The 26,635-nt window shown below is 37.4% G+C and overlaps 1 protein-coding gene across 4 annotated transcripts in view; it reads right to left on the bottom strand.

The window, feature by feature from the left end:
- LOC150102874 (ATP-binding cassette sub-family C member 5-like) overlaps positions 1-26,635 on the bottom strand; it is a 1,133,802-nt gene that overhangs the window by 809,591 nt on the left and 297,576 nt on the right. For all 4 annotated transcript variants that reach the window (XM_090397917.1, XM_090397915.1, XM_090397916.1 and 1 more), the window contains one exon: positions 23,967-24,102. In XM_090397917.1, the coding sequence (XP_090254043.1) occupies positions 23,967-24,102 (136 nt within the window). The remainder of the gene's footprint in view (positions 1-23,966; positions 24,103-26,635) is intronic.

A 26,635-nucleotide genomic window follows, 5' to 3' on the forward strand; every position in this document is an offset into this window, starting at 1 on the left:
TCTGTAGTAGTAGTATAAATACATGTTATGCGGCATTCATTTCCTTGTATAATCCACACGTGCATACAGTATAGTTTATAAACCTATTTTTTTTTCCTTTCAGTTGCTAACCTCATACATAAAATGAGTAACAAGCAAGAAAAAACTTCATCAGTATTCAGATGAGTATTTGAAGTTTGGTTTCATACTCACTCCTCAGGATGAACGGCTGCCATTCTATCTATTGTGTGAAAACTGTTTGACCAACAAATCAATGAAAAAAGGTCACCTCAAAGTACATTTGAAGGGAAAACATAGCGCTTATGTGAACTATGATTTGAACCAATTTAAGTCGCTAAAGGAGAAGTTTGAGAAAAGATCAACAATAGATGCATTGTTCTCTGTATGAACTGCTACCCAAAAAAGTACTACTCTTGAAGCTAGTTATGAAATTTCTCTGATCATAGTTAAATCAGAAAAAAATCATACTATAGGGGAGGATTTAATTAAACCAGCAATATCAACTTTTCTCAAAAGAGTTCTGGAGAAAGATGACAAAGATTATTATTATTCAGGTCTCCATGGAGTGAAAAGACTCACTGCAGGAGGTCCTTCCTAAGAAACACTAAGTCTATCAAGACTCATCATGGGGGGTCCCTCCTACGAAACACAATGTCTATCATACCACTCCTTAAACTCATTGACCATTCTTGCTTTCACCACTCTATCAGCAATGCATTCCACGCAAAGAAACCACTCCTCACTCTCTTGCTCAGAGTTTTTCGTAACTTCCAGGGATGGCCCCTTGTCATCACTCCTTCCCACTGTTCAACCAAGCGAAAGAACTCCCCAGTGTCAACCCTGTAACCGCCTCTCAACAGTTTAAAAATCTCAATTATATCACCTCTCCTTCTTCTATCCACCAAACTCTGCAATCCACATTCCCTCTGCTGATCCTCATAACTAACATTGTACAGTCCTGAAACTGTCTTTGTTATCTGCCTTTGTACCCTTTCCACAGTAAATTTATCCCCTTCAAATTCTGGGGACCAAATCTGAGAACAATAGTCTAAGTGTGCTCTGATCAGAGTCCCTGCAGGTCAGTGGCCTTCTCATTATTGCAACAATCCTTTGTGTTACCTTAACCACCTTTGCAATATGTCCCCTTGACAGTTTCTATCAATCGTCAACCCCAGATCTCTTGTCACCCCTACTTCCTCCAGTATAGCTCCTCCAATAGAGTATGCAGCATCCCATTGATGCGTCCCAAACCTCAAGACCTTACAATTTGCTGAATTAAACCGATACCCCCATTCATTTGCACATCTGTCTAGCTTATTCAAATCCTCCTGCAGGGCACATCTGCATTATTACTAATAACCCTTCCCATCTGCAAACAAATGAATATCCCAATGCAATTCACTGACAATGTCAGTGATATAAAGGTTAAACAATAAAGGTCCCGGTACTGAACCCTGTGGGATCCCACTTGTAACCCTCTGCCTCCTTGAAACTGCCCCCACCATACACACCTCTCTGATATCTATTAGACAGCCAATCCTGAACCCAGTTGACTAACCCGACATCTAAACCCATGTGCTGCAACTTAAATATCAGCTTATCATGTGGCATCCTAGCAAATGCCTTCGCTAAATACAAGGAAATGGCAGTATATGCCTTTCCCTCATCTACTGCTCTTGTCACTTTATTATAAAAGGCTAGCATATTACTAAAACAAGGGCACACCTTAACAAATCCATGTTGACTCTCACAGATAACATTACCTCATCTACCAAATGCTGTATACGGTCCTTCACTAATTTCTCCAAGATCTTAACAACTACTGATGACACACAAACTGGCCTATAATTAGACACTTCCAGTCTGCTACCGTCCTTATGCAATGGCACTATCTTACCTTCCTTCCTATAGCCAGACTTTCATTGAAAACTCAGGTCAAAGGAGCTGTCAGTTCTTTATCACATTCTCTCAAAACTCCTGGTGAAATACCATCCAGTCCCACAGCTTTACTGACATCCAGAGTACTCAGTATTTGAAACATACTCTCCTCCTGTACCTCTAAGCCTCGAACCTGCCCAATTCCTCTAGCATTAAAACTAACTCCTCCAGGATGAAATACTCCAATAAAGTGTTCATTGAACAATTCCACTATGTCCTCTGCATCAGGCACTCTATTCCTATTTTTATCCCACAATGTTATTCTTCCACAGTCATTTCTCCTCCTATTGGCCACATAACTAAAAAATTCCCTAGGATTTTCTTTGGATCTCAGGGCCAATCTCTTCTCATACTCCAGTTTCGACTTCCTAACCATACTAGTCACTCTCCTGGCCTGTGTCTTATATTCTTCATGCATCTGCTCTTCACCTGTCTTCTTATATCTCTTCCATCTTTTTCGCATGCAGTTCCTGTTTAATATTGTTTGTCATTCACTTCACTCATGGAATACAGCTTACTGTTGCTGCTAACAAATATTCCTTCACAATTTCTCAGGCAACTAATGATATCCTGTCCTTCCAATTACTCCCTCCAAGAAACTTCCCCAAGTTGATGTCTAAGACTATTATAATCACCTGCCTTATAATTCCACATATGTTCCCGTCTCTTTGATACTCCTACATGTCTATTCATCTTCCAAGTCAAAACCATATGGCCACTCTCCCCAACTCGTGGGAGAGATGTCATCTCAGTTATTATCAACTTTTCTGATACTATGACCAAATCCAAAACTCTTGAACCTCTTGTTCCCTCTATTACATGTTGCCTAAGACATTTGTCCTTCAAGAATTCTAGAAATTCCATTCCCTTATTGCTACATGCATCTTCCTCTCCCCAATCCATACTGCTGTATTTAAAATCTCCCATAACAATCATTCTTCTTGCACTTGCCAAGCTCAACTGTCTAAACATCTCCTGGTCCCCACTCTCTGTGCTCCTTGGTCTGTAGCAACACACCACTAAATATGCTGTCTTGCCTACCTCTACCTCACACCATATGCTTTCAAAATCTCTAGTGTCACCATGTTCCAAAGCCTTCACTCTTAGAGAACATAAGTTGTCACTTATCATAAGCAGTACTCCACCACCACACTTTCCTCTCCTATCCTGCCAAAAAATGCTGTACCCTGCTACTTCTATTCCTGTTATTATATCCTCTTCTGTCAACCATGTCTGAGTGATCCCAATAATCTTCAGCCAGGCTGATGCTATCAGCACCACCAATTCCTCTCCTTTATTCTGGATACTCCTGGCATTAGTAAAAAGCATAAAAATGTCACCGTTTCTATACCCAGCATTATCCCCTCTAAACTCCACTGGGCTCAGCATTACCTGATGTCGTCTCCCTTCTCCCAAGTACCCATTCCCACAAGAGGCCATCCTTGCTACCATCCACCCTGGAAAACACCGACTCGTTCAGAACAGCAATATCTCCAGATGCCTATGTCCTTCCTCGTTCAAATGCAAGCGGTCTCTTGCATACACTTCTTCTCTGTCCTCAAACACCTCCAAGCCTCCACATATTCCAATCCTCTCTTCTGACACATTCTAGCTATTATGTTATTAAATATTACTGTTCTTCTGCTCAGCTCGTCACAATCATACCTAGGCAACATGCACAATTTCCTTTCTGCATATTCTTTCGTACAACCTCAAGCAAGAATCTCATATCTCTCGATGCCCAATTTACATTACCTCTCAAGTCATTTGTTCCTACCATCACAATCATCTCATCCATCCTCTCACCCCTCTTAATTGCCATATCCACACTTTCTATCATTCCTCCAGGCAAACACTCCTCACACATCCTATCTTGATAGGATCGTTGACACCACAGATCATTGAGTCCCCATGCCACTGAGCAATAACACTGTTAGCAGAAGAATAGATGAGATGGCTAAAGATGTGGTAACACAACCTATTGAAAAGTTGAGATCAAGGAAATTCTCAATACAGATGGAATGAATCAACTGTAAGAGACAATGAGGCTGTATCGATGGCCTATGTAAGATATATTGACAATGGTGAATTTACTGAAGAGATGTTGTTCTGTGAAGCATTGAAAACCACCACTACTGCCATTGATATATATACAATAAACTCAAAAATTATTTAGATGAAGCTTAAATATCAATGAAAAATATTACATCTTGTGCTGCAGATGGTGCTCCTGTTATGATGGGTAAGAAAAGTAGCTGTTTAAAATTAATGAAGGATGACAATCCTGAAATGTTGCTTGTACATTGTGTTATTCACAGAGAAAATTTAGTTTCCAAAAAATTTTCGCCTGTTCTAAATGAGAAATTGAATTCAGTTATAAAATGTATCAACACTATCAGAACTAATGCCAAATGTGAGCACCTCTTCAAACAATTTTGTGAGGATAAAACTGTTGCCCATGTAAGACTACTGCTTCACAACGAGGTGAGGTGGCTGTCACAGAGGAATTGCTTGAGAAGATTAACGGAACTATTTGATATTCTTAGTGAGTTTTTGAATGGCAAACCTGAAATGAAACTCTTACAAACAGTTGATAGTCAAGCTTTTGTGAGTTATTTGACAGATAGCTTTGAAAAGCTGAATATGTTAACACGTTCGCTGCCAACTACGAGTATACTCGTAGTTGGTATATGAGCCTCACAAGCCAACTAAGAATATACACCTATGTCGATTACCGACCTCCTATACCAAGCACAAGTTAACCCTTAGTATAAGTACCTTAATTTGGACCCTTCGCTTCTGAATAAAGTGGAGAGCACGTCTGGAGGCTTTGTAGAATAGAAATAATTTCAGCTAAAATATAGTATATTATATATGTGCCTCAGAAGCCGACTACGAATATACTTGTATGTTGATTACCAACCTCCTATGCCACGCACAAGTTAACCCATAATTTTTAAATCAAATTAAAAATAATAAAATCAATAAAAATAATAAAATGAAATCAATAAAATAAAAACCAATTTATTCAAATTACGAATGATACACTTTAAAACAATTTTCCATGCACAATGGTGGTTTTTCCTGGCAAACAGGACAATAATAACGTATTTCGCGTCGTTGTTTGTTTCGTGTACATACTCGGCATGGCTTTGTCGGGCGATTCTTTTTTTCTGTATGTTTTAAAATTTCCAAATAACGAATAATGAAGATCCCGAATCCTGCTGATATTCTGTGATGCTGTAAGCTCATTCATTCCAACAAAAACTGAGATAAATTGATCTCTAAATTTTAACGCAGTCATTGTGTTTCCAGTAATTATATTATAAAATGTATGCGCATTTTGAATGTATATATCAAAAATGCGTATTGCCAATTTCTTTAGCCATCTAATTGTCTTTCGTAAGGCGGAATAGTAAGAAAGCATTTGATCAGAAAGATCGATGCCTGACATATCCAAATTATAGTCCTTAACGATATTTGGTTTTAAATGAATTTTACCATTCTGATTTTTCGCTTCAACCATTTCAAATTTGTGTATGTTTGAAATGGAAAGAACTTCCCTCTTATACTTCCATTTGTGATGATGAATTCATTAAATTCATCATTGCTCTTATTAACGTAAGCTTCTAATTCTTTATCAGTAAGTTTTCTTTTACTGATCATGGCGAAACTAAAGGTTTTTAGAGACTAGATGCAATAAACACAATCGTCAGCGCATGTAACATATAGGTGGGGGTGATACGAGATTACTCATAGTTGGCGAATGAAACAAAATTCTGTCTGATAAGCCGGCTACAAGATTACTCATAGTGACCTTGAAGACGCGAAAGCACATGGCATGCGGGAACAAACTATGCCCGAGGAGCGTGGCAGCTAACGTGTTAAATAAGCAACTGCAAGAAGCAAATAACACCCTTGTTGATGCAAAGACTAAGATATTTGGCTTCATTGCATTTCTGCCATTATGTCAAAAGAGTGTTTCAGCCAAAACATTTGATGAATTTTATTGGCTAAATAAGTATGAGGTAACTGATGCTGCTGTACTTGTTATTGTTTATCACCTGAGTAAAATGGCCTGTGATTTAAATGACAGGTATTCTGATTTAAAAGAAATTTATTTTCCATCTTAGATAACTCAGCCAATGCTAATGGACCTAAGTGTTGTGGCCAAGCAGTATCATTCCTCATAAAAGGAACGATGGCATGGCTTTGTGACTAAATATATCTTCCAGTCAACCTACAATCCATCATCATTATCAAATTTCTCATATGCACTATCAAGGGGTTTAGAGGATAGCATGATAATTATTATTATTATTACTACTACTGACACCTCCAGGGAGTCCAAAGATGCATCGAGGGAGACACCCACTCTACAGCTCTCCGTCTCCACCACTCAATCCACCGACCACACCAAAGCTATCTACCGCCCACCACCAACACCACTAGTATTTTTCACAGACAATCATAAACATGCCCACAGAGGGATTCGAACCACAGCCTTTTGGCTGGAGAGCGGATATGCTAACCACTCGGCCAACCAGGCTGGCCATAATACTTCATGAAAAGTTCAAGAACTCTCCAGCTCAGTAGATCATATACTATTTCCCTCTAAGGTGCTTTTAACTGCATCCAACCACCTAGATCTTTGGTCATCCTCTGAGTCTTTTTTCTACCATCCTCATATCAAATATTTGTTTTGCTAACATTTTTTCTTCCATTACTTTTTCGTTATGTTTTTTCAGAATTTGGTTGACTATTATGCCAGACAGAACATCAAAATCTTTGAGGCATTGAGGTGAAACATGATCCAAAAAACATTGGGAACTACTGACTTAGATCATTTGTCTCCACAATCACCACTAACTCTCTTGCTTGTTTCTTCCTCATGTCCAACGCCTGAATTATCCTACTCATTCTCCCTCCTGGATAGCAGACCTTATGGATTCTCTCATTAACTAATCCTCTAACTATGGAATCTCCACCTACTGCAATCCTGGAATCACTCAGCTCTCTACAGCTCTCCTTCTTTTACATCACCTCTTTTACACTTTTTTCTTTCATTCTATTCTCTTGCATACTTTAATAGGAGAGCAATATAACAACTTTCCAAGAAGAGGAAAGTTATTAGTGGGGTGCCTTATGGGATCCATTTGAGGGCCACTGCTGTTTAATCTGTTTGTTAGTGACATTGGGGAAGATTTGAATCGGATATCTATTGTTTGCAGATGGTGCAAATTTGATATGAATTATGAGGAGTAAAGCAGATGTTGTAGCCTTACAAGAAGAGTTAAATAAATTGAGTGAGTGGGCACAGAATTGGGGATGCCAGTTCTATGTTGCAAAATGTAAGTTTTAAAATTTTTAAAACACATATGGGATGTAGAATTTACTGTAGGTGGGGATGTATTGTTGGAGTTGGGGTGGAGGAAATAAGAGATTCCTCTTATTTCCTCCAGTGATCTTGGGAGGTGATGTCCAAGGATCTAAAATTCAGTGGATACATTGTCAAAATTGAGGACAAGAATGAATTTTTGCACTGATGCAGAGGACACTGACTTGTAGAATTAAGGAGATTCTGCTTCCATGGTATAGGATTAAGCCAAATATGGACTTTTGTGCACAGATTTGGGCACCTGGTCTTCAAAAAGATGAAGAGTTGTTGAAAAAAAGTCCTGAGGTGATTGAGAAGATGCAATTTACTGAGTCTAATGGGTAAAGAAAAAGAGGAGCAAGATGATAGAGAAGTACAAGTTGATAAGGGGTTGTTATAGGATTAACACTTCAGAGGTTTTCCATAAAATGGTGGGAGAACAGGAAATACAAGAGGTAATCCCTGGAAGCTGTATAAGGAGGGTATGAGCAGAGAAGTGAGAAGCAGGTTTTTTGCATGGAGAGTTGTGAAAGTTGTGAATGATTGGAATGCATTGTCTGAGAGTGTGGTGTATGCAGAGAATTTGAATGTGTTTAAGGCATGGTATGATGAGTTGTACGTATGACAAAAGGGCTCCTAGATGAGTCTTTGACTTCATGGGGAGGGGGTTGTCTTAGGGTGATAATAATAATAAAACCTAGACTCAACCCACAGAAACTAAGCATCTCACTATCAAACATCTGTCCCCCTATATGCAAAGCACTGATCTTAAAACCACAACCATCACACAGGTGAAAACACATTATCTTGGACTTCATTTTGATGCTGATCCCAGTTGGAATAGCCATACAAATTATCTAGACAATAAACTCCACATAATAGCACCAATTAAAAGACACTGCTCTCACATACATAAAAATACTAATCTATAAGAAATTATGTGAAAACTTTTTTATGATATGCAATTATGTTATATGCATTCTGCACAGACTACAAACTTAACAGATTACAACTGTTGCAATATAAAATGGTTATATTCTCAATAAGGCCACAATGACACAATACAAAATATTTAAGGTAAAACACATATGCTAGTACAAAAGTTATGCTAAAACACTACTTCAGTCCAAACTATAGAATAAACAGAACAGCATATCAGACAATTAGACACAGTCAACAAACTGCATATAAGTATAATAATCATTATAAAAAAGCCATCCCAAGTTTCTACATAACCTGACACAAGCAAAATACTGCCATTCGATAAGAGAAATTTTCGGACCTAGAAAGAGCTGAAAACAAGTGCTATATAGATATTATAGTGAGATGAAAAATTACAGGCAAGCTACACAAAAAAAAAAAAAAAAAATGAAGTTCTCTCAAATACCAACACATGAACAAAAACATGCATTGCTCAACCTACCTTGAAAAATGTTAAAGCACACACATGCAATGGTTGTCTGCAGGAACATGTACTAGCTTCCACATGCTAACCAAAAAAATGCACTTATGTTTATATATATATGTATCTACAAACATATACATATATAAACAGATAAATTTACACCTGGTTTGTCACAGGTTCTGAAAGAAAATCACAAAACAACAGCAATTTAATATCTTGTTCAGATAAGCTCAGCACAAGCTTTGAGGAAGATAGCAAACACACCACTAGAAAAACAGAAAAGAAAAGGGGGGGGAAATAGTTCAGTGCAGCAGTAACAAAAACAATCATGGATATTTATCAAAAATGAGTATTTTCTTCAGTCAATAGCAACATCCAACTATATATATCTTCCAGTCAACCTACAATCCATCATCATTAGCAAATTTCTCATATGCATCAAGGAGTTTAGAGGATAGCAAGATAATACTTCATGAAAAGTTCAAGAACTCTCCAGCTCACTAGATCATATACTATTTCCCTCTAAGGTACTTCTAACTGCATCCAACCACCTAGATCTTTGGTCATTCTCTGAGTTTTTTCTACCATCCTCATATCAAATATTTGTTTTACTTAAATTTTCTTACTTCCATTATTTTTAAATGGCCATACAACCATAGATTAGCTATGTTCACACATTTTGGAATGCTAACAATGAAAGATTCTTATTGATGCCATCTATTCAAGCTCTTCATTTTTCTCCGAATTCTTGAAATGTGGTCTGTATTCTTTGATCAACTATTTTATTTATAATCCTGCTTTTTTTTTTCATTATCCAATGTAAATTATACTTGACAAAAAAATTATACTCTTGGTTTAATCCTATATCCACGAATAAGCATGAACAAACTCATAATTATTTTACTTGTACACAAGGCTGTTGACTTCACATCAATTGCCTTAGTATTTTATAAAGCAAAAACATTACACGAGAAGTCACTACTCAGACTGGCTTCAACCTTTATTTCGGCAAAAGAGTAAAAGGGGTTCATCATAGGATTAGAGTATAGGGATGTAAGAAAGTCATCATGATAGTATTAGGGAAAAAAATAGTAGGAGAGAGAGCGAGAGATGTCAGCTCCTTTATATCATCATGTAAAAAAGGCAGTCTTTCATCGTTTTTCACCAGTCTTATGCAGCTGTACATTGAAAAGACAAATTAAAACTAAAATCCAGAGATGGCTGGTATTGAAACAGTTAGCTTTATCCAAGTTAATCTTGAGTTGGCCTTATCTGCCTGGGATGGCCCTCCAGTCATTCCTGCAGTTGACCATAAAAACCACATTGAACAAAAAAATATGGAACAATTTCAAAACTTCGCATAACAAAAAGAAATAGAATTTTCTCTCTCCCTGATAAATAATGCATAATATTCATCAGGAGTGAATACTGGTATAGCCTAGTAACTTCTTTCTAAATATAAAACTCACTTCACTGAATGATAAAATTTCCATAATACAATATTGTAAAGAATTTGTGTCATATTGCTGGTTTTCAAAGCCATGTTTTTTCTTAACTTTTTTGCAGGCCTGGTTGGCTGAGTGGTTAACGTATCCATTCTCCAACATTGGCTGTGGGTTCAAATCCCACCGTAAGCATAGATGTTTTTGCAATTTTCTTTGAAAATATTAGTGGTAGTAGTGGGCAGTAGATGGCATTGGTGTAGTTGCAGTTCCTTGTACTTGGTGAACTGAGTGGTGGAGATGGACTCCCTAGAGGTGTCATATAATAATAATAAATAATAACAATAATAATAAATTATAAAAATAAAAATTGCTGCTGACAGGTATGGGTGGGTCAGCCTTTTGCCTAACTCAATTTGCTGGAGGATGCATAATTGAAAGGAATGCCAAACATTATCAAATGCTTGAGTAAGAGCTGCAGAGAGTGCTGTCATTGGCTCCTTTTTTTTCATGTTAACTAGGTGGAATAGATCAATAGCAGAAACAGATTAATGGAGGAGTAACACAGGTTTAATGGAGTCCAGCATAAACTCTATTACGAGGGTTGTTTGAAAAGTTGGGTAAAAAAATAAGTTAAACACATTTTTTTGGAAAAAATCACCTTTATTTCTCAACATAGTCTCCATCGAGGTCTACACATTTGGTCCAGCGAGTTTCTAATTTTTTCATCTTATCTAAAAAGTAGGATTTTTCAAATTGTACAAAATAGTTCTTGATAGCCTTGATGACATCCTCGTTCAAAAAAAAATTTTCCCACAGGGCCAAATTTTTAAGTTTGGAAACAAGTCCAGAGAATATGGTGGATGTGGAACCAATTTGAACCTCAATTTGTGCAATTTTGCCATTGCAATGGCCGATGCGTGGGAGAGTGCATTGTCTTATGAAAGAGCACTTTTTTGTGTGGCAATCTTGGCTGTTTTTTCTTCAGTACTTCTTTTAAATGGTCCAACAATGACGCATAATAGACTCCTGTTATTGTCTTACCCTTTTCCAAATAGTCTACCATGATAATTCCTTGGGAATCCCAAAAAACAGTGGCCATCACCTTCCCAGCTGACAAAACGGTCTTCGCTTTTTTTTGGTGCTCTTTCGCTGAGCATTGTCCACTGTTTTGACTCAGATGTGTAGTGGTAAATCCAAGTTTTGTCTACAGTCACGAATCAACACAAAAAAGCCTGTGAATTGCGATTAAACATCGCCAAACACTGTGTTGAAATGTCTTTTTGAAATACACCCATTCAGTTGAGATGCCTATAATCTCAGCAATCTAACACACTTTCACTCGGCGGTCTTCCATAACAATATCATGGATTTTGACAATCATTTCCTTCGTAGTCAGGCATCCAGAGCATGCTTCATCTTCAATGGAGTTACGACCACGTTTAAACTCATTTATCCAAAAATAAATAGTCTTTAATGCTGGTACAGAGTCCCCATGAACTGCATCTAACTTGGCTTTGATCTGTGTGCCTATCCACCTTCTTCAAATAAAAGTGTTTTATCACTGAACGAAACTCCTTTTTCTCCATTTTTATGAAAAATGCAAACACGGTCATTTTAAATGTTTGCCAATCGAGAACTATGCATAGCAAGTGGGCTAAAATTTTGCTAGTTGTCATGAAAAAGATGATACGTGCTGACACTGGTATGAATAAACAAATTATGTTGCTGTCTATTGGAAATTTACCAAACTCTTCAACCCTCATACACCTGTGTTGTGTTTTTGATTATTATTATTATTATTATTACGGGTATCTCCATGGAGTCAGTAGACTCATCGCGGGAGACCCAAGCTAGCAAAACAATATCTGTCATATCTCTTCTTGAATTCATTTACAGATGAAGAGCTCACAACAAAGTCAGGCAATGAATTCCACTCATTCACCACCCTCCAGGCAAAAAACCTTGTTCTGACACCTTTGTTAACCACACTCTTCTTTAATTTCCAGAGATGACCTCTTGTTCTTCCATCACTATCACACAGCTGAAACATTTCCCCTGCATCAATCCTATAAAAACCTTTTAGTAATTTGAATGTTTCTATCATATCCCCTCTTCTTCGCCTATCAACCAATCTCTGCAATCCACAAGCTCTCAATCTATCAATGTAGGGAGCATTTTTTATATCACTCACCAACTTGGTCACTCTTCTCTGAACCCTCTCCACAGCCTCCTCATCTCCAAGGAATCCAGGTGACCAGACCTGAGCACAGTAATCCAAATGTGGAAGTATCAATGCTTTATAAAGGGGAATAATAACCTCTTTATCTCTGGATGTCAGTGTGTTCCTCAACAACCAAGTAATCCTATGTGCAATCTTGGACACCTTAGCAATGTGTCCTCTGAACTTCATCTCCTTATCTACCAATACCCCTAAGTCCCTAGCCTCATCAATCTCTTGGAGTACCTTTCCATCTATGTAGTACACAGCTGGTAATCTTTTAATCCCAAAATGCAAGACTTTACACTTTTCCACATTGAACTGACATCCATTTTCTTTTGCCCATTTTACCAGCTTATTTAAATCCTCCTGCAAACTTTCAACATCAGCTTGATTTTTTATTGCACTACACAACTTTGCATCATCAGCAAACAACTGAATATCTCCCTTTAAGCCGTTTCCTATATCATTTATATACAAATTAAACAACATTGGCCCAAGCACAGAGCCCTGAGGCACACCACTGGTCACCTGCCTCATTCTGGACTCGGCTCCTCCATACACCACCTTATGGTATCTCTCCCTGAGCCATTCTCCTATCCATATCACCAATTTAATATCCATTCCCATCTGCTCCAATTTGCGTAACAGTGTTCTATGGGGTATCCTGTCAAAAGCCTTAGCAAAATCCAGAAGTACCACTGTGTAGCCAGTTCCTTTGTCCAACTCTGATGTTATTCTATTATGGATAGTTAATAGATTGCTAAGGCAGGATCTACCTTTAACAAAACCATGTTGGCCTCTATAGAGTATCATATCCTGATCCACCCATTCTTGAATTTTGTCTTTAACCAACTTTTCCAATACTTTTACCACTACTCCTGAGATGGTGATTGGTCTGTTATTAACTACTGCAGTTTTAGAGCCACCCTTTTGCAAAGGAACCACTTTGCCTAACTTCCACTCCCTAGGGACCATACCAGAGTTCAAACTTAAATTAAATATCCAGGTAAGAGGGGTTGACAATTCATTTGCACATTCACGCAACACCCGAGCTGATATTCCATCTAAGCCTACCGCAGTGTTTGCATTTAAGTTTCGCAATATATTTAATACCTCTGATTCTTTAGCTTCAATTCTCACATTAGGTATTGCTATAGGTATAGAGATATCCTCACTTGGGTGATAGACTTTTGAGAAGTGATCACTCAGTAACTCGACTATTACATCTGATTTTGTCACCTCAATACCATCAGCACCCACTAAGGTTATCCTTCCAAAGTCATTCTTCCTCTTACTTGCCACATAGCGGAAGAACTCTTTGGGATTACCCTTGATCTCTTTGGCTAAGGTCTTCTCATAATCTGATTTAGCTTTTCTTACTATGCTGGTAACCTTCCTAGCTTGAGCCTTGTACTGCTCATGGGTGTCCTGATCGCCCTTCTCCTTGTAAATTCTCCATAACATTTTCTTTTTTTGTAGTTCAAGCTTGATACTACTGCTCATCCATCTAATGCCTGCCTTGTTTGACCTCCTGACCATGGGGACACAATCTGATATTGCTTTCCTCAGATACCCGCTGATTTTATCCCAAGCACTGCTAACATCTTTCCCTTGCAATATGTTCTGCCATGGGATGGCTGCAAGCTCACTCCGAAGCTTGTTATAATTGCCTAACCTGTAGTTTCGTACATACCCCTTCTTAATAGAAAAATCCACAGATTTTGCAACCTCCCAAGTCAATACCACATGATCGCTTTCACCAACTGGAGGTAACGAGGTCACCTTACTTAAGCATATAACCTCTGAACCAATAACCAGGTCCAACACTCTCACACCACGTGTCCCTTCAGTTACGTGCTGTTTCAAGTAATTATCTCGTAGCAGATGTATGAACTCCATTTCCTTTTTGCTACGTGATATTTCCTCCTTCCAATTGATATCACCATAATTAAAATCCCCCATAATAATCACTAAGCCTTCACTCATTGCACTAAGTTGCTGATGCATGAATTCAATATCTCCCCCTGTACTCCCTGGCCTATAGCAGCATCCAACTGTATATTTGGTTGCGTTGGTCACTATTTCGCACCAGACTGCCTCAAATGAACTCTCATTCACATGTCTATCATCATGATATACTACTTTCTTTGGCTGCAACACATCAGCTATCATCAACAGTACTCCTCCTCCTGTTCTATCTTCTCTATCCTCCCTGAAAATACTGTACCCATCACATTCAATTCCAGTGACCACATCTTCTGCTGACAGCCAAGTTTCACTAATGCCTACAACTTTTGGTGAGATTTCACTGACTAATGCCAAAAATTCTTCTCTCTTATTTCTAATGCTTCTAGCATTGGTATACAAAAATTGCAGATTCCCTCTAGATCTTGTACCGGCTTTAGAACTGATATATAAGTCACTAACTACAGTAGTCCTATGCCGATTTTTTTCCCCTCTCTTCTGCAATTTATTCTGCCTATAAGGATCAATAAATACACAATCAGTGCTAAAGTTTCTCTCTCTTACACTCAACCTTTTCAATATTAGTTTCCCTGCCCAATAACTTCAACCTGTTCAGAAAACAATAACTTCTTCAATCTCTTATGTCCTTCCATGTTAAGATGCAGTCCATCTCTAGCATACAACTGCCTTTTTCCTTCAAACACACTCCAAACATCAACAAACTCCAGACCTCTTTTTCTGCACATTCTTGCAATCATATCATTCATTATCATTGCTCGTCTACTTAACTCGTAATTGTCAAAACGAGGCAGCACACACACTATTCTCCCATTGACACTTTTCCTCTTCACAATATCTAATAATGTTCTTAAATCTTTTCCTACTCGATTTATACTACCTCTCAGGTCATTCGTACCCACCATAACTATCATCTTGTCTGTTTCATGCCCTCTCTTTATTGCTAAAGCCACTCTTTCTATTGTACCATCAGCCAAGCACTCCTCATGCATACCACTCTCCATACCCTTAATCATAGAATCACCATATATTTTGCCACTATTAACTTCATTCAAGTTCACACTCATGGACTCATTCTCTACACTATTCAGCATGACTCTCCCAGCTTCATTACTCAACTCTCTATTACTTACCCCCCCACTCTCACTACATCTCATTTCTTCTTGGCTACTTGTGGTTTTATTATGTTGACTCCCAATCACTCCCATACTATTTATTACTGAATCATTCACCAAAGACTCACCCATATGTAATCCTGTTCTAGTTACTTCAGCTAAATTATGTATTTATATTTCATATTTATTTATATTTTATATTTATATTATGTATATATTTCATTCCTGCTGTTGTTAATAATGCAAAGAAGATCATGGTCAATATCAGATACAGAAATAGACCTCCAGCTCTTGATTAAAGTATGATCTCTATTAGGTTTTTGAATGAAGACAGTATGGCTTGCTACTAATTCACTTAGCATATGACCTGTAGAGAGTAAAAAATTATAACCAGAAAAAAGTGAAAGAGAAAAAATTAGTATAACTAGAATGAGAAGAATAAAATCCCTGGCCTCTTGGAACAAAGCTCTATTCCTAGACCATCAGGTACCAGGGATTTTCTTGTCTAGCATTCTTTATAGGCTGTAGTAACTGTAATGTCCTTCAGCAGCTGTAATGGGTCTGTCAAGCCTATACTGTATATGATAGGGAAGTGCATTAATGTTTCAAGAGGCAGGCATAGTTTTCCAAAATACTACTGTCTTCAAACAGATGTTCATAGAGTTTATGAAAGGAGTCAGGGATATCTCGTATGGTGGACATGTCTACATCATCCACAGAAACTTGACTGATGGTCCTTTCTCTGCAGAATTTGGTGAACTGTCTATTGAAAAATGCAGCTGAATAGCTATCTGCTAATCTGCTTCCAACTGTTTCTGCATTTCCAGTTCTATCTTTATGTTGATGTTTGTCATGAGGTCACTGCATTCTATAAGACTGGACTGATTTGTTATGAACTAGTTTCTTTATACAAATCTTTCAACTCTTTCCTTTGGAGGAAAGCATGTTTCTTCACCCATTCAATCACATTCTGTTTTACTACTTCTCTGAATTTAGACCACATATCCCAGTCCCAGGTAACATTATTCCAGTCTAAGCAGAGGATCTAGAGTTTGGCTGAAATCAATGGAAAATCTGTTGGAAGTCCCTATGGTCCAGAGCTGATCTCTACTTGTTCTGTATAGAGGAATTTCAGTAAGATTGAATTATAAGCTGATATCTTGGTACTAAGATGTTTTATCTGAATCACTATTTATAAGGAAGAAGAGATATAAATTCATTCAAGATGGCAACCAATGCTTGATTAATGAAAGTGTAAACTTGGAGATCAGGGTTGTGAATACCCCATATGTCTGCTAGTTAAGCATGGTTAAGACATACTTTTAACTGTGCATATCCAACTTTTCCACTTCTGGGGTTACCTCATATGTTGTCTAATATGGGGTTTTCAATACAGATCCAATCTCTCCAGCTGCTATGATGTAGTGGACACCATATAAGTATGGCTGCAACTTCTCTAGGGATCTCCATTTACCTCTGTTCTATTGGTGGAGCCTATACATTTATAAATCTTGTTACACATCTTTGGTATTTCCAGTCTACTGTCAAGGTGCACACTTCTGCATCCCTTTGGATATTATACAACCACCCAAGGAGCGAGCAATAAGACAAGCCTGAAGATTCCAATAAGACAGGGGCAGGTCTCAATCTTTAACGTTATATCCTTATATCTGCAGATGTATGTTTCTTGGAGATAAAATATGGTTTGTTGTTTATCTGGTTGTGGAATTTGTGTACAACTAATGAGGCAATGCAGAAGGGAGATGATAGGATGTGAAGTGTAACTGGTAAATCTTTAACCTTTACATTTCGGATGAATCTGATGAGTCCCTCAATTTGTGAAGCAGCAACCATATGTAAAATCTATCATGATATGTGACTTCGTAACTTATTATGTTCATTTTTACATGTTTTTTGTTTAGGAGAATGTACTTAGAGAAATGTTAATTTTTGTAATAATCTTGTAATGAGCCTTTGTTAAAATAATGTGGCTCATGATGTCATCATGTAACGATATTAACTCATCAAATCAGTAAGTCTAATTATAAAAATAGTGAAGAATTCCAGGAATTGTCATAGGTCGAAATTTCCAAAGACGTGCGAAGAATGATGTCATCAGGTCCAAAGATCAATATGTGACAATAGTGAAGAATTCTAAGAATTACCATGGATAGAGAATTCCAAAGATGTGCAAAGAATGATGTTAACATGTCCGAAAGTCAATACATGACCATTTTGGAGAGATGCATGCATGCACACAAAGGAAGTCGAGCGTATATAAGGCAGGTTGTCAAGGAGGATTTGTATCGAGGTTTTCTAAGCCTTCTCTTACCTTGGTCTGCCATTAGGTAAGGCTGTTGTCAGGAATTGAGAGAGAAGGAAGTTTGTCTTGGAGTTTTCTAAGGCTTCTTTTACTTGAGTTCACAGTCATGCTAAGTTTGCTTTCGAAAACCTAAAGAGAAGAATCGTGGGTTATGAGTCTTTTGCCTGGGTCAGTCGCCACATAAGAAGTATTGTTCAATCATCTCAAAAGGAAACAGCTGTACATCGCCGCCAAGTTAAGGGGTCCTACACAGCAAGGAATAATAGACGACTTGGACAAGGAAGATCTTTAGTGGGAAAATCAGGAACGAGCCGGTAAACCGAAAGAAAGACAAGAAGAAGCCTTACGTTGTGGGGCACTGCATTGTCTTGATGAAAGAGCACTTTTTTGTGTGACAATCTTGACTTTTTTCTTCAGTTTTTCTTTTAAACAGTCCAACAATGATGCATGATAGACTCCTGTTATTGTCTTACCCTTTTCCAAATAGTCTACCATGATAATTCCTTGGGAATCCCAAAAAACAGTGGCCATCACCTTCCCAGCTGACAAAACGGTCTTCGCTTTTTTCGGTGCCTGAAAACCGGGCATTGTCCACTGTTTTGACTGCTGCTTGGACTCAGGTGTGTAGTGATGGATCCAAATTTCATCTACAGTCATGAATCAATGCAAAAAACGCATGCAAAAAGACATTTCAATGCAATGTTTGGTCAACAATCGTGGCACCCATCGTGCACACAGCTTTCTCATGTGCAATTTTTTGTGCAGGATATTATACACCCATTCAGTTGAGATGCCTAAAATCTCAGAAATCTCATCCCCTTTCACTTGGTGGTCTTCCATAATGATACCATGGATTTTGTCAATCATTTCCTTTATAGTGACCTAAGTCAGGCGTCTGGAGTGCACTTCATCTTCGATGGACTTATGATCATGTTTAAATTAATTTATCCAAAAATAAACAGTCTTTAATGCTAGTGCAGAGTCCCATGAACTGCATCTAACTCGGCCTTGATCTGCGCAGCCATCCACTTCTTCGAATAAGTGTTTTATCATTGCATGAAACTCATTTTTCTCCATTTTTAAGAAAAATGCAAACACTGTCATTTTAAATGTTTGCCAAACGAGAACTACGCATCGCATGTGGCTAAAATTTTGCCAGGGGTTATGAAAAAGATGATACGTGCCAACACTGATTTGAATGAATGAACTGTGTAGCTATCTATTGGAAATTTTCCAAACTTTTCAAATAACCCTCGCATGTGAAGGTGAATTATTCTGTACATATTCCCCCTTTGACTTAATTAAATGGTTTGTAAATAACACATTGGACTGATTCTGTCAATGCACTATCCTGAAAAATTCGAACCTGCATAAAATAGAAGTTTATGTGATTAAGCCACAACCAATTTAAGGTAAGGATTAACATAGGCAGGGAATACAAACCATATCTGCTTTGTTTTTGGTTTAAAATCTTATAATCTCGCACTCAATATATAGTCTAACTGGTGCAGGTCGTAAAACAAATAAATTTGTTAGACTATAGAGCGTGAGAACATAAGATATAGTAAAAACAGAAAGATGACGGAAGCCAACAGTTAAGACAGTTATTCATTCCCAAATTGTAGGTAAGAAAACAAGGACAAAGCAGGGTAATATAAACACAGAACCTAAAATATAACACGTGTATCCCACTTCTTGTAAATTCTTTTTGAGCTTTTTTGCAGTTGCTTGGCATTATTTCAATTTTTTCATGGCTTCTCTACTTGATTTGGAAGCTGGTTATTTTCTTTTCATATAAATGGTAATCATACTGAGAGAACTTTGCATCAGTGAACTTTATGATTTTTTCTTTAACTGTATCCCACTTTCCCTTTATTTGCATGAAACAGTTCATGAACTCTTCTGAGCCTGAGGAGTCTTCATTTTATGATTCACAACCTTCTCCATTTATACTTTTTTATTATTTCTTCTCCTTTAGATTTCACTCCTATTTTCTTTTTCATCTTTTACCTCTGCTTATCCTCAATTTTTTATTTATTAATTCATCTTTCCTTTTGATGACTATGTCTAGATACTAAGTTCATTCAGCAGATGTCTTATTTGTTTTTCTGTTTCCTCTTCTGATTTCGCCTTGTAGAAGAGTTTTATTTTATTTTGCATTTGGTCTTCTGTCTGTTCCGCTGGTATACTAAATTCGTTACTATTAATTTTAACTAATGATGTTCCATCAATATTGCACAGAGAAAGAGACTCCTGCTGTTCTTTAATTTTTAGGTTACTTTAAGGTTGAATTGTTGTGCACATTTTTGTGATTATACCAAGTAAAGTTTGTTTGAAAGCACCCTATCTGCTAGACTGCATTGGACCAGGTACTCTTTATCATCTTCAATGTATATGCTGTTCCAATAAGTTCTACCAGTGGTCCCATTCTTTTGGCAAAAGAGACATGTAGTAATGTGATGTTTAAAACATACACATTTTTGCAAAGGTTTGGGACACTAATTGGTGATAATGGCCAATCTCTACACAGTTAAAACATTTAGGCGTGTGACAGTTTCCACTCAAGTGATCATATGAACAACAAAGCAGAGAACTATCTCTGTGTACTGGGATAGTTCACTATAACTTGCGTTGTACCTATGTTGACAAAACTTGGTAATGGAGTCTTCATTTCCATCATGAAGGTGACCTCATCAGAAAACCAGTTGGGATCTATGCCTGCGATACCTTTCTTATGTTACTGATTTTACCATATTTTGAGAATGTCTGTATGAGGATATCATCACTCCTCTCTATATATTCCACTAGAAACCTCTCAATTTTTACTGTTGTAAACTGACTTCCTATCATTACAGTAATTATCATGATACCTTAGAATGTAAAACCTTGTAATAATTTATACCCTACATCCATATTTTAAGTAAAACTAAATATTTACCTCCACCATATGACATTAAAGTCCGTGCGGTTAGCCTAGTGGCTTTGCGCTTCGCAACCATATGCCTGGGGAAGGAGTGTCCTAGGTTCGATTCCCATCGACGACTAGAGGAGCTTAAGGATCTTCCTCAGCCATAGCCAAGTTATCCAGTCTTGGGCGTGGACAGCAGGTTTTTCCCGCCAGTTTATCTGGGATTTTTCATCCCGCAAGTAGGCAAACCGGCCCCGTGAACACACAGGGATACAGTCAGGAATACTTAGAGGCATAGGGCTGACCATCTTATCCTCATATTTCGGTTATGAATTCCAAGCGTGCTTGGAAGGTTGAGGGCCTTAAAGGCCTGTTAAAGCCATTGGGATAGGGATATGACATTAAAGAGTAGGTCATACTAGCACTCTTACTATGTTTTAAAAAATTAGTTACATGTCACACCTCTTCACATCCTGGAATTTCAATTCCTAGGTCTGGACAAGGAATTGTTACCATTATTTTAGAAAAGATTAAAAAGTGTGAAGATATTTAGCACAACCACTTGAGATTTACCAAACTTTTCCATGGTATTTGTTCAGAGATGAGTGGCCAAAAGGTGAGCAGATATCCTGTTCACTGGTAGCTTCAGAACCATACTGACAATCATTTAATACCTGGGTGCCTTCAAGGTAGAATGGGAATTGGGTGTTGATAGTTCTCTCCATCACTTTAGAGAGGACTGACATGAGAGAGACAGGTTTAATGATAGTTAGATGGTAGTGAATAGTCACCCTCTCTTGGGAATGGGCTGAATATAGGCCCATTTCCAGGCTGTGGGATAGATGATAGCAGAGTAAGAGAGAGAATAAACAGACAACATAGGATAAGTCAGTTCTGGTGCACAGACTTCCAAGACAATTCAGAAAAATGCCATCAGGAGCAGGAGACTTTTTGGTATGTAATCTGAATAATATTCTTCTGATCTCTTTCTAGCAAAAGGACAGAGAAGGCCTTGAGTATTGAGTTTAGAATGTTGAAGAACATTTGGCAGGATCAAGTATGCATAGATTGGAGAAAAAGTGAAGCCAGAAGATTCTTGCAGGTGTTTCAGGTTCAGATATAAGCACTAAATGAAGATGGAATTCTTCATAAAAGCCAGATGAGGTATACCTGATGTTTTGCATGTACTCACCTTTCGGAGAAGAAGGCTTAGATAAGGGATAGTAGTTTAGAGTGGTGTAGGGAATTTATGTTCCCATGCCAGTAAGGATTACTTCAGTATACATTCAGTGCATATGTTTAGGTTGTAAAGCCAAAAATAGTAGAAAAACAAATACAAAATAATACAAATGTAATACAAAATTCCTCTTGAATGAGTAGGACTGTGCTAGCATTATTCTATGGGAGAGGAGGTAAGCACAATTTTGTGCTTGCATCCTCTCTGAATTACCTAGGAGACATACAACATTTACAGTGTAGTACTTGGAAGAGTTACTAGTGAGGAAGAGATCTAGAGTCTATTGGCAGTGGTTAGAGTTATCTGGTATTCTGATAGCTACACAAACAATTTGTGTAAAGTCATTACTGATGTCAAATGTCTCAGCATTTCTGCCTACTTGATGTGTACAGTTGGAGGAGGAGAGCCAGCTGGTGTTGTGAAAATTAAAATCTCCTAGGAAGATAATTTCACTGCTAGGAAAGTTGGATAGGAGAAAATCAATGTTTCAGGAGTGGCAGTCAAAGAGTTCAGAATAGTTAGCAGCACTGGGAGAGTTATAGAGACAGCAGATGAATCTGAGTAGGATAGGGAAATTTTCAACCAAAGAAGGTCAAAATCAGGTGATTCTAGGTTGGATGCTCTTGGGCATATATGTCAGAGCAAATATATGCACAGATGCTAACCCTAGCTGTTAGAGTACTTTTTATCATAGCAGCACTATGATGTGCAGTATGCCCTATAACTTCAGTCTGCTGTCAACCATCATTCCAAAATTATATATAAGTGTTGTATATCTACTATATACATATATATATATACACACACGTGTGTGTGTGTGTGTGTGTATACTGCATGCACATTTTTCATTTCAAACTCATACCAAATAACCTGAAATTTACTACATATGCTGCTATTTCCTACCTCCACTCTGAGCAGACTATCATTTCTCTGCAATCATTAAGCTTATTCCTCTTTTCTCTTACTATCCTCCAGTTAGATACCATATCCCTCCATTCCTAGTGCTACTTTTATATCATTCTGAGTTATACACTTTCAGTTATGCAAACAACTGTTAGGCACAGATTCCATCACCGTGTGCCCCTTCAGTTCCTATATTTCTGATATTCCTTGCATTAGAGTCCAGGTGAATTCCCATAAGTCATCTCATATCATACTCCATCACACTATCCAGCAGATCCAGATCGACATCATCATGCTTGCCTTCCCATCGCTACACTTCCATAAAACTGCATTTTTGTTGCACACTTCAGTCTAGTCTAAGAATGAAACCATATGTGGTATGATGAATTTTTTTCTTGGACTGCCTTAGTACTCCAAATGTCTGACCCCAGACTCATTGTGAAAACAGTGAAATCTCTTCTAAATCATCCTAAGTTTCCATCAAATATGCTCCTATATCTGATCCTTCTCATCTGTCTAGGACGGGTTAAGTCTCCTCCCTAATGAGGGGTTACTGGCATATTAATGCAGCTGGTTTCGCCGCCACTGCTCCACACATTCATAAATTACATATCTTTTACTTAATGTAATTTTTCCATTATACCATTCAATATTTATGCTTTCCTTCTCAACTCACTACTGTCACACATAACAGTAGTGAGTTACTAAACACTCTCTCAGCAAACTGTTATCCCTTCCCTGAAACAACTATTTTCTGTCTTGCTTTGAGTATTCTTTTCTTCACTTTCCAAGTCATCTGTCTGCACCAAGTCCTAGACTAGCTGATGCTTATCAATACTTCCTCTAAATGCCTACTAGCGTACTACATGAAGGAACTTACATCTTCTAAATAATTTTCTGTTCCTTCTTTTCCTGAACAGATCCAGCTATTTACATGCTATATGTTTCTCATTTCAAGTACTTCTGTCAATCGAAGTCTTTCACACTAGTAAACACTGTGGACTTTAGAATAAAAAAAGTTAGCATTAAGGAATTATTTAGAAATATTCCAATTATGTATATGAAATTCAGTTAACAAGAATCAGTTTATAACAGATTTTACAAAACTTACTGTCCACTGTTTGATTCTGTAATTGAATGTATTTTATGGAATCCCAAGTTAATGTGGCCTTAGATATACAAATTGCATACTCTGACTCCAGAGGAATGGAAACACAGGAATCTGCTTTCTCACATAACACTAAACCCTGAAATATACAGAACAATTAGGTGCATAAAGATACTTCAATAACATTTACTGCATGCACATATTAATTCACAGAAAGATCATATTTAACTACAACTAATATTCAACCAAAACTAATTAGATGGACCTGTATCAACTAAACATTACCATTAACCAAACCAACTACAGTCATCCCTTGACTCACATTAGGGTTCCATTCCATCCTGCAGGATGTAAGTTGTTCGGAAGTATGTCGATACATTAAATCAACAGAGTTATAGGGGTTAGGGACTTAACCATAATAAGTATACTGTCATTTTAATTTTTAAACCTTATAAACTGTACTGTGAGTTACTGCCACTATAAAACATGAGAATAATCACCCAAATCTTCCTCCACAATGATATCTTCATTACCTTTCCTATGTGAAGGACCACACTACAGCTCTTCTTGTGTAACCTTTTGTTTTTTGATGAAAATGTCCGATGTGCTTTGCTTATTCCTCTTCTTCTTTTCATCATAAATTTGTTTATAGCAAACAAATGCATCATGTACTTTCCTTTCTACTAATAAGTAGCGTTTAACATTGGGATCCATGTCTTCAGCCATTTTGAGAACGTCATTAACTTCAGAAAACATTTCTGCAAGACCCTTCACTGTGAATTGTTTAACTACCTCCTTGTTTCTCTTTTCCCTCTTCCTTTTCTCATTCTTCCTCTTCTGCAACATGTTTTTACTCCAGTTTGACCAATTCTTTGTTGGTCAACTTTTCAGGGCCACTTACTGTGAGTTGAATTATGTCGTCATCATTCACTTAGAGATTCAGATTGTTTGCTAGTCCCACTATTTCTTCACTCAATTTACAAATGTCTTCAATTTTATCAAAACTTCCAAAATCATACACAAATCTTTTTAATGTCTTTTTCCATGTGGCACTCGTACACTGAGAGGTCACTTCATCCCAAGCCACAACAATATTTTTAATGGCATGATAAATACTGAATGCTTTGCAGAATTGCATGAGAGTCTGATCATTCCCTTCATTGGCAGAAATGGCTTGTGAAAATGTTCTCCATAGATAATAAGCCTTAAACATTAAAAGAACCTCCTGATCCACCGGTCAGATTAATGAAGTAATGTTTGGCAGGAGAAACATGACCTTGAGCTTTGGGTGAAGATCACTAATGTAAGGTGGATAACCTGGAGCATAATCTAGAATTAATAAAATTTTAAATACATTTTCTTTCCCACAATAGCTTTCCATTTCACTTGCATAACAATTGATTAAGGCATCCTCAAACAATTTTTGAGTCATCCATGACTTCTTATTGCTTCAATAATGTTTTTAAGGCTAGTGAATTCTCACTGTGCAATATCACAAATGTTTTCAGTTTATATCCAGCCACATTACCCATAACAGAATCGTAATATGGTCTTTAAGAGCTTTGAAACCAGGCATAGATTTTAGCTTTTGGTAAATGAATGTCAGCTTGGACATTTGTTTCCAAAAACAAGGAGGTCTCATCCATATTAAATATTTGCTGTGGCAAATAATTTTCCCCCGTAATAATTTTATCCAATTTCTCCACAAACTCCTTGGCAGGCTTCTCATCAGCACTTATAGATTCACCATACATTTTCATATTACGCAACACAAAACTCTGCTTGAATCTCATGAATCAACCAGAAGAAGTGTTTAATTCATAGTCGTAATCAGGTCCTGCTTTCTCCTTCAACTTGTTGAAGAGATTTAGTGCCTTAGCAGTGCATTTTTGGTTCAAGTCCTCTATCCATGATGCAAGTAGCCTTTCCATGTCGTTGCTTTGTCACTATTGTCGATTTAGTGGAAGCAGATCTTTTCCCAGCCTCTATGATTTTATCCTTATTTTTCAAAATGGTCATCACTGTAGAATGAGACCATCCAAAGTCATGTGCAATCACATTGATGAGCTTACCAGTTTCATGTTGCTTTATAACTTGCAACTCTGTTTCAAGATCAATTGCTTGCCTCTTATTCTGTGATTCTTCACTAGGTTTTTTGATTGGGTATTTAGGGGATCATGTTGCACAAAATATCACGAAATATTTAATGATAAACACATAAATAACCTATTTCTCAAACCCAAAATCAAGATAGGAATTGTTAAAGACAAGTGGCAATTGCTACTGAACTTGCAGCTGAATGCATTGTTGCTAAATAGAAACCTTTTTCCTTTACGCTGGCTTGCATCTTGTTGAAAATATAGTCTAAAACGTTTATTAAAATATTTAATCCATTATGGGATCAAGGTATCTTCAAAGAGATGTAAGTCAAGGGATGACTGTACTAATCGTACATGTGAACATTTAGATGTAATAAGAATGTAACACAAAGGGTTAGCCAATGAAGTGTGATTTTGTGATGAGGATACAACAGTAAAAATATAGTAGAGGAGCATCTGATGATGAGATGGCTGACATGTGTCGCCATCTCATGGTGCCTAACCCTAACACAATGTTATTGTCTGAAATGGTGTGGGTTCTATGGTCAATTTTCTTGAGTTTATGGGATGAAA

The sequence above is a fragment of the Typopeltis vanoorti genome, chromosome 9 (assembly GCF_054136105.1).
Source record: "Typopeltis vanoorti isolate ZY-2024b chromosome 9, IOZ_Tvanoo_1.0, whole genome shotgun sequence".
Lineage (NCBI taxonomy): Eukaryota > Metazoa > Arthropoda > Arachnida > Uropygi > Thelyphonidae > Typopeltis > Typopeltis vanoorti.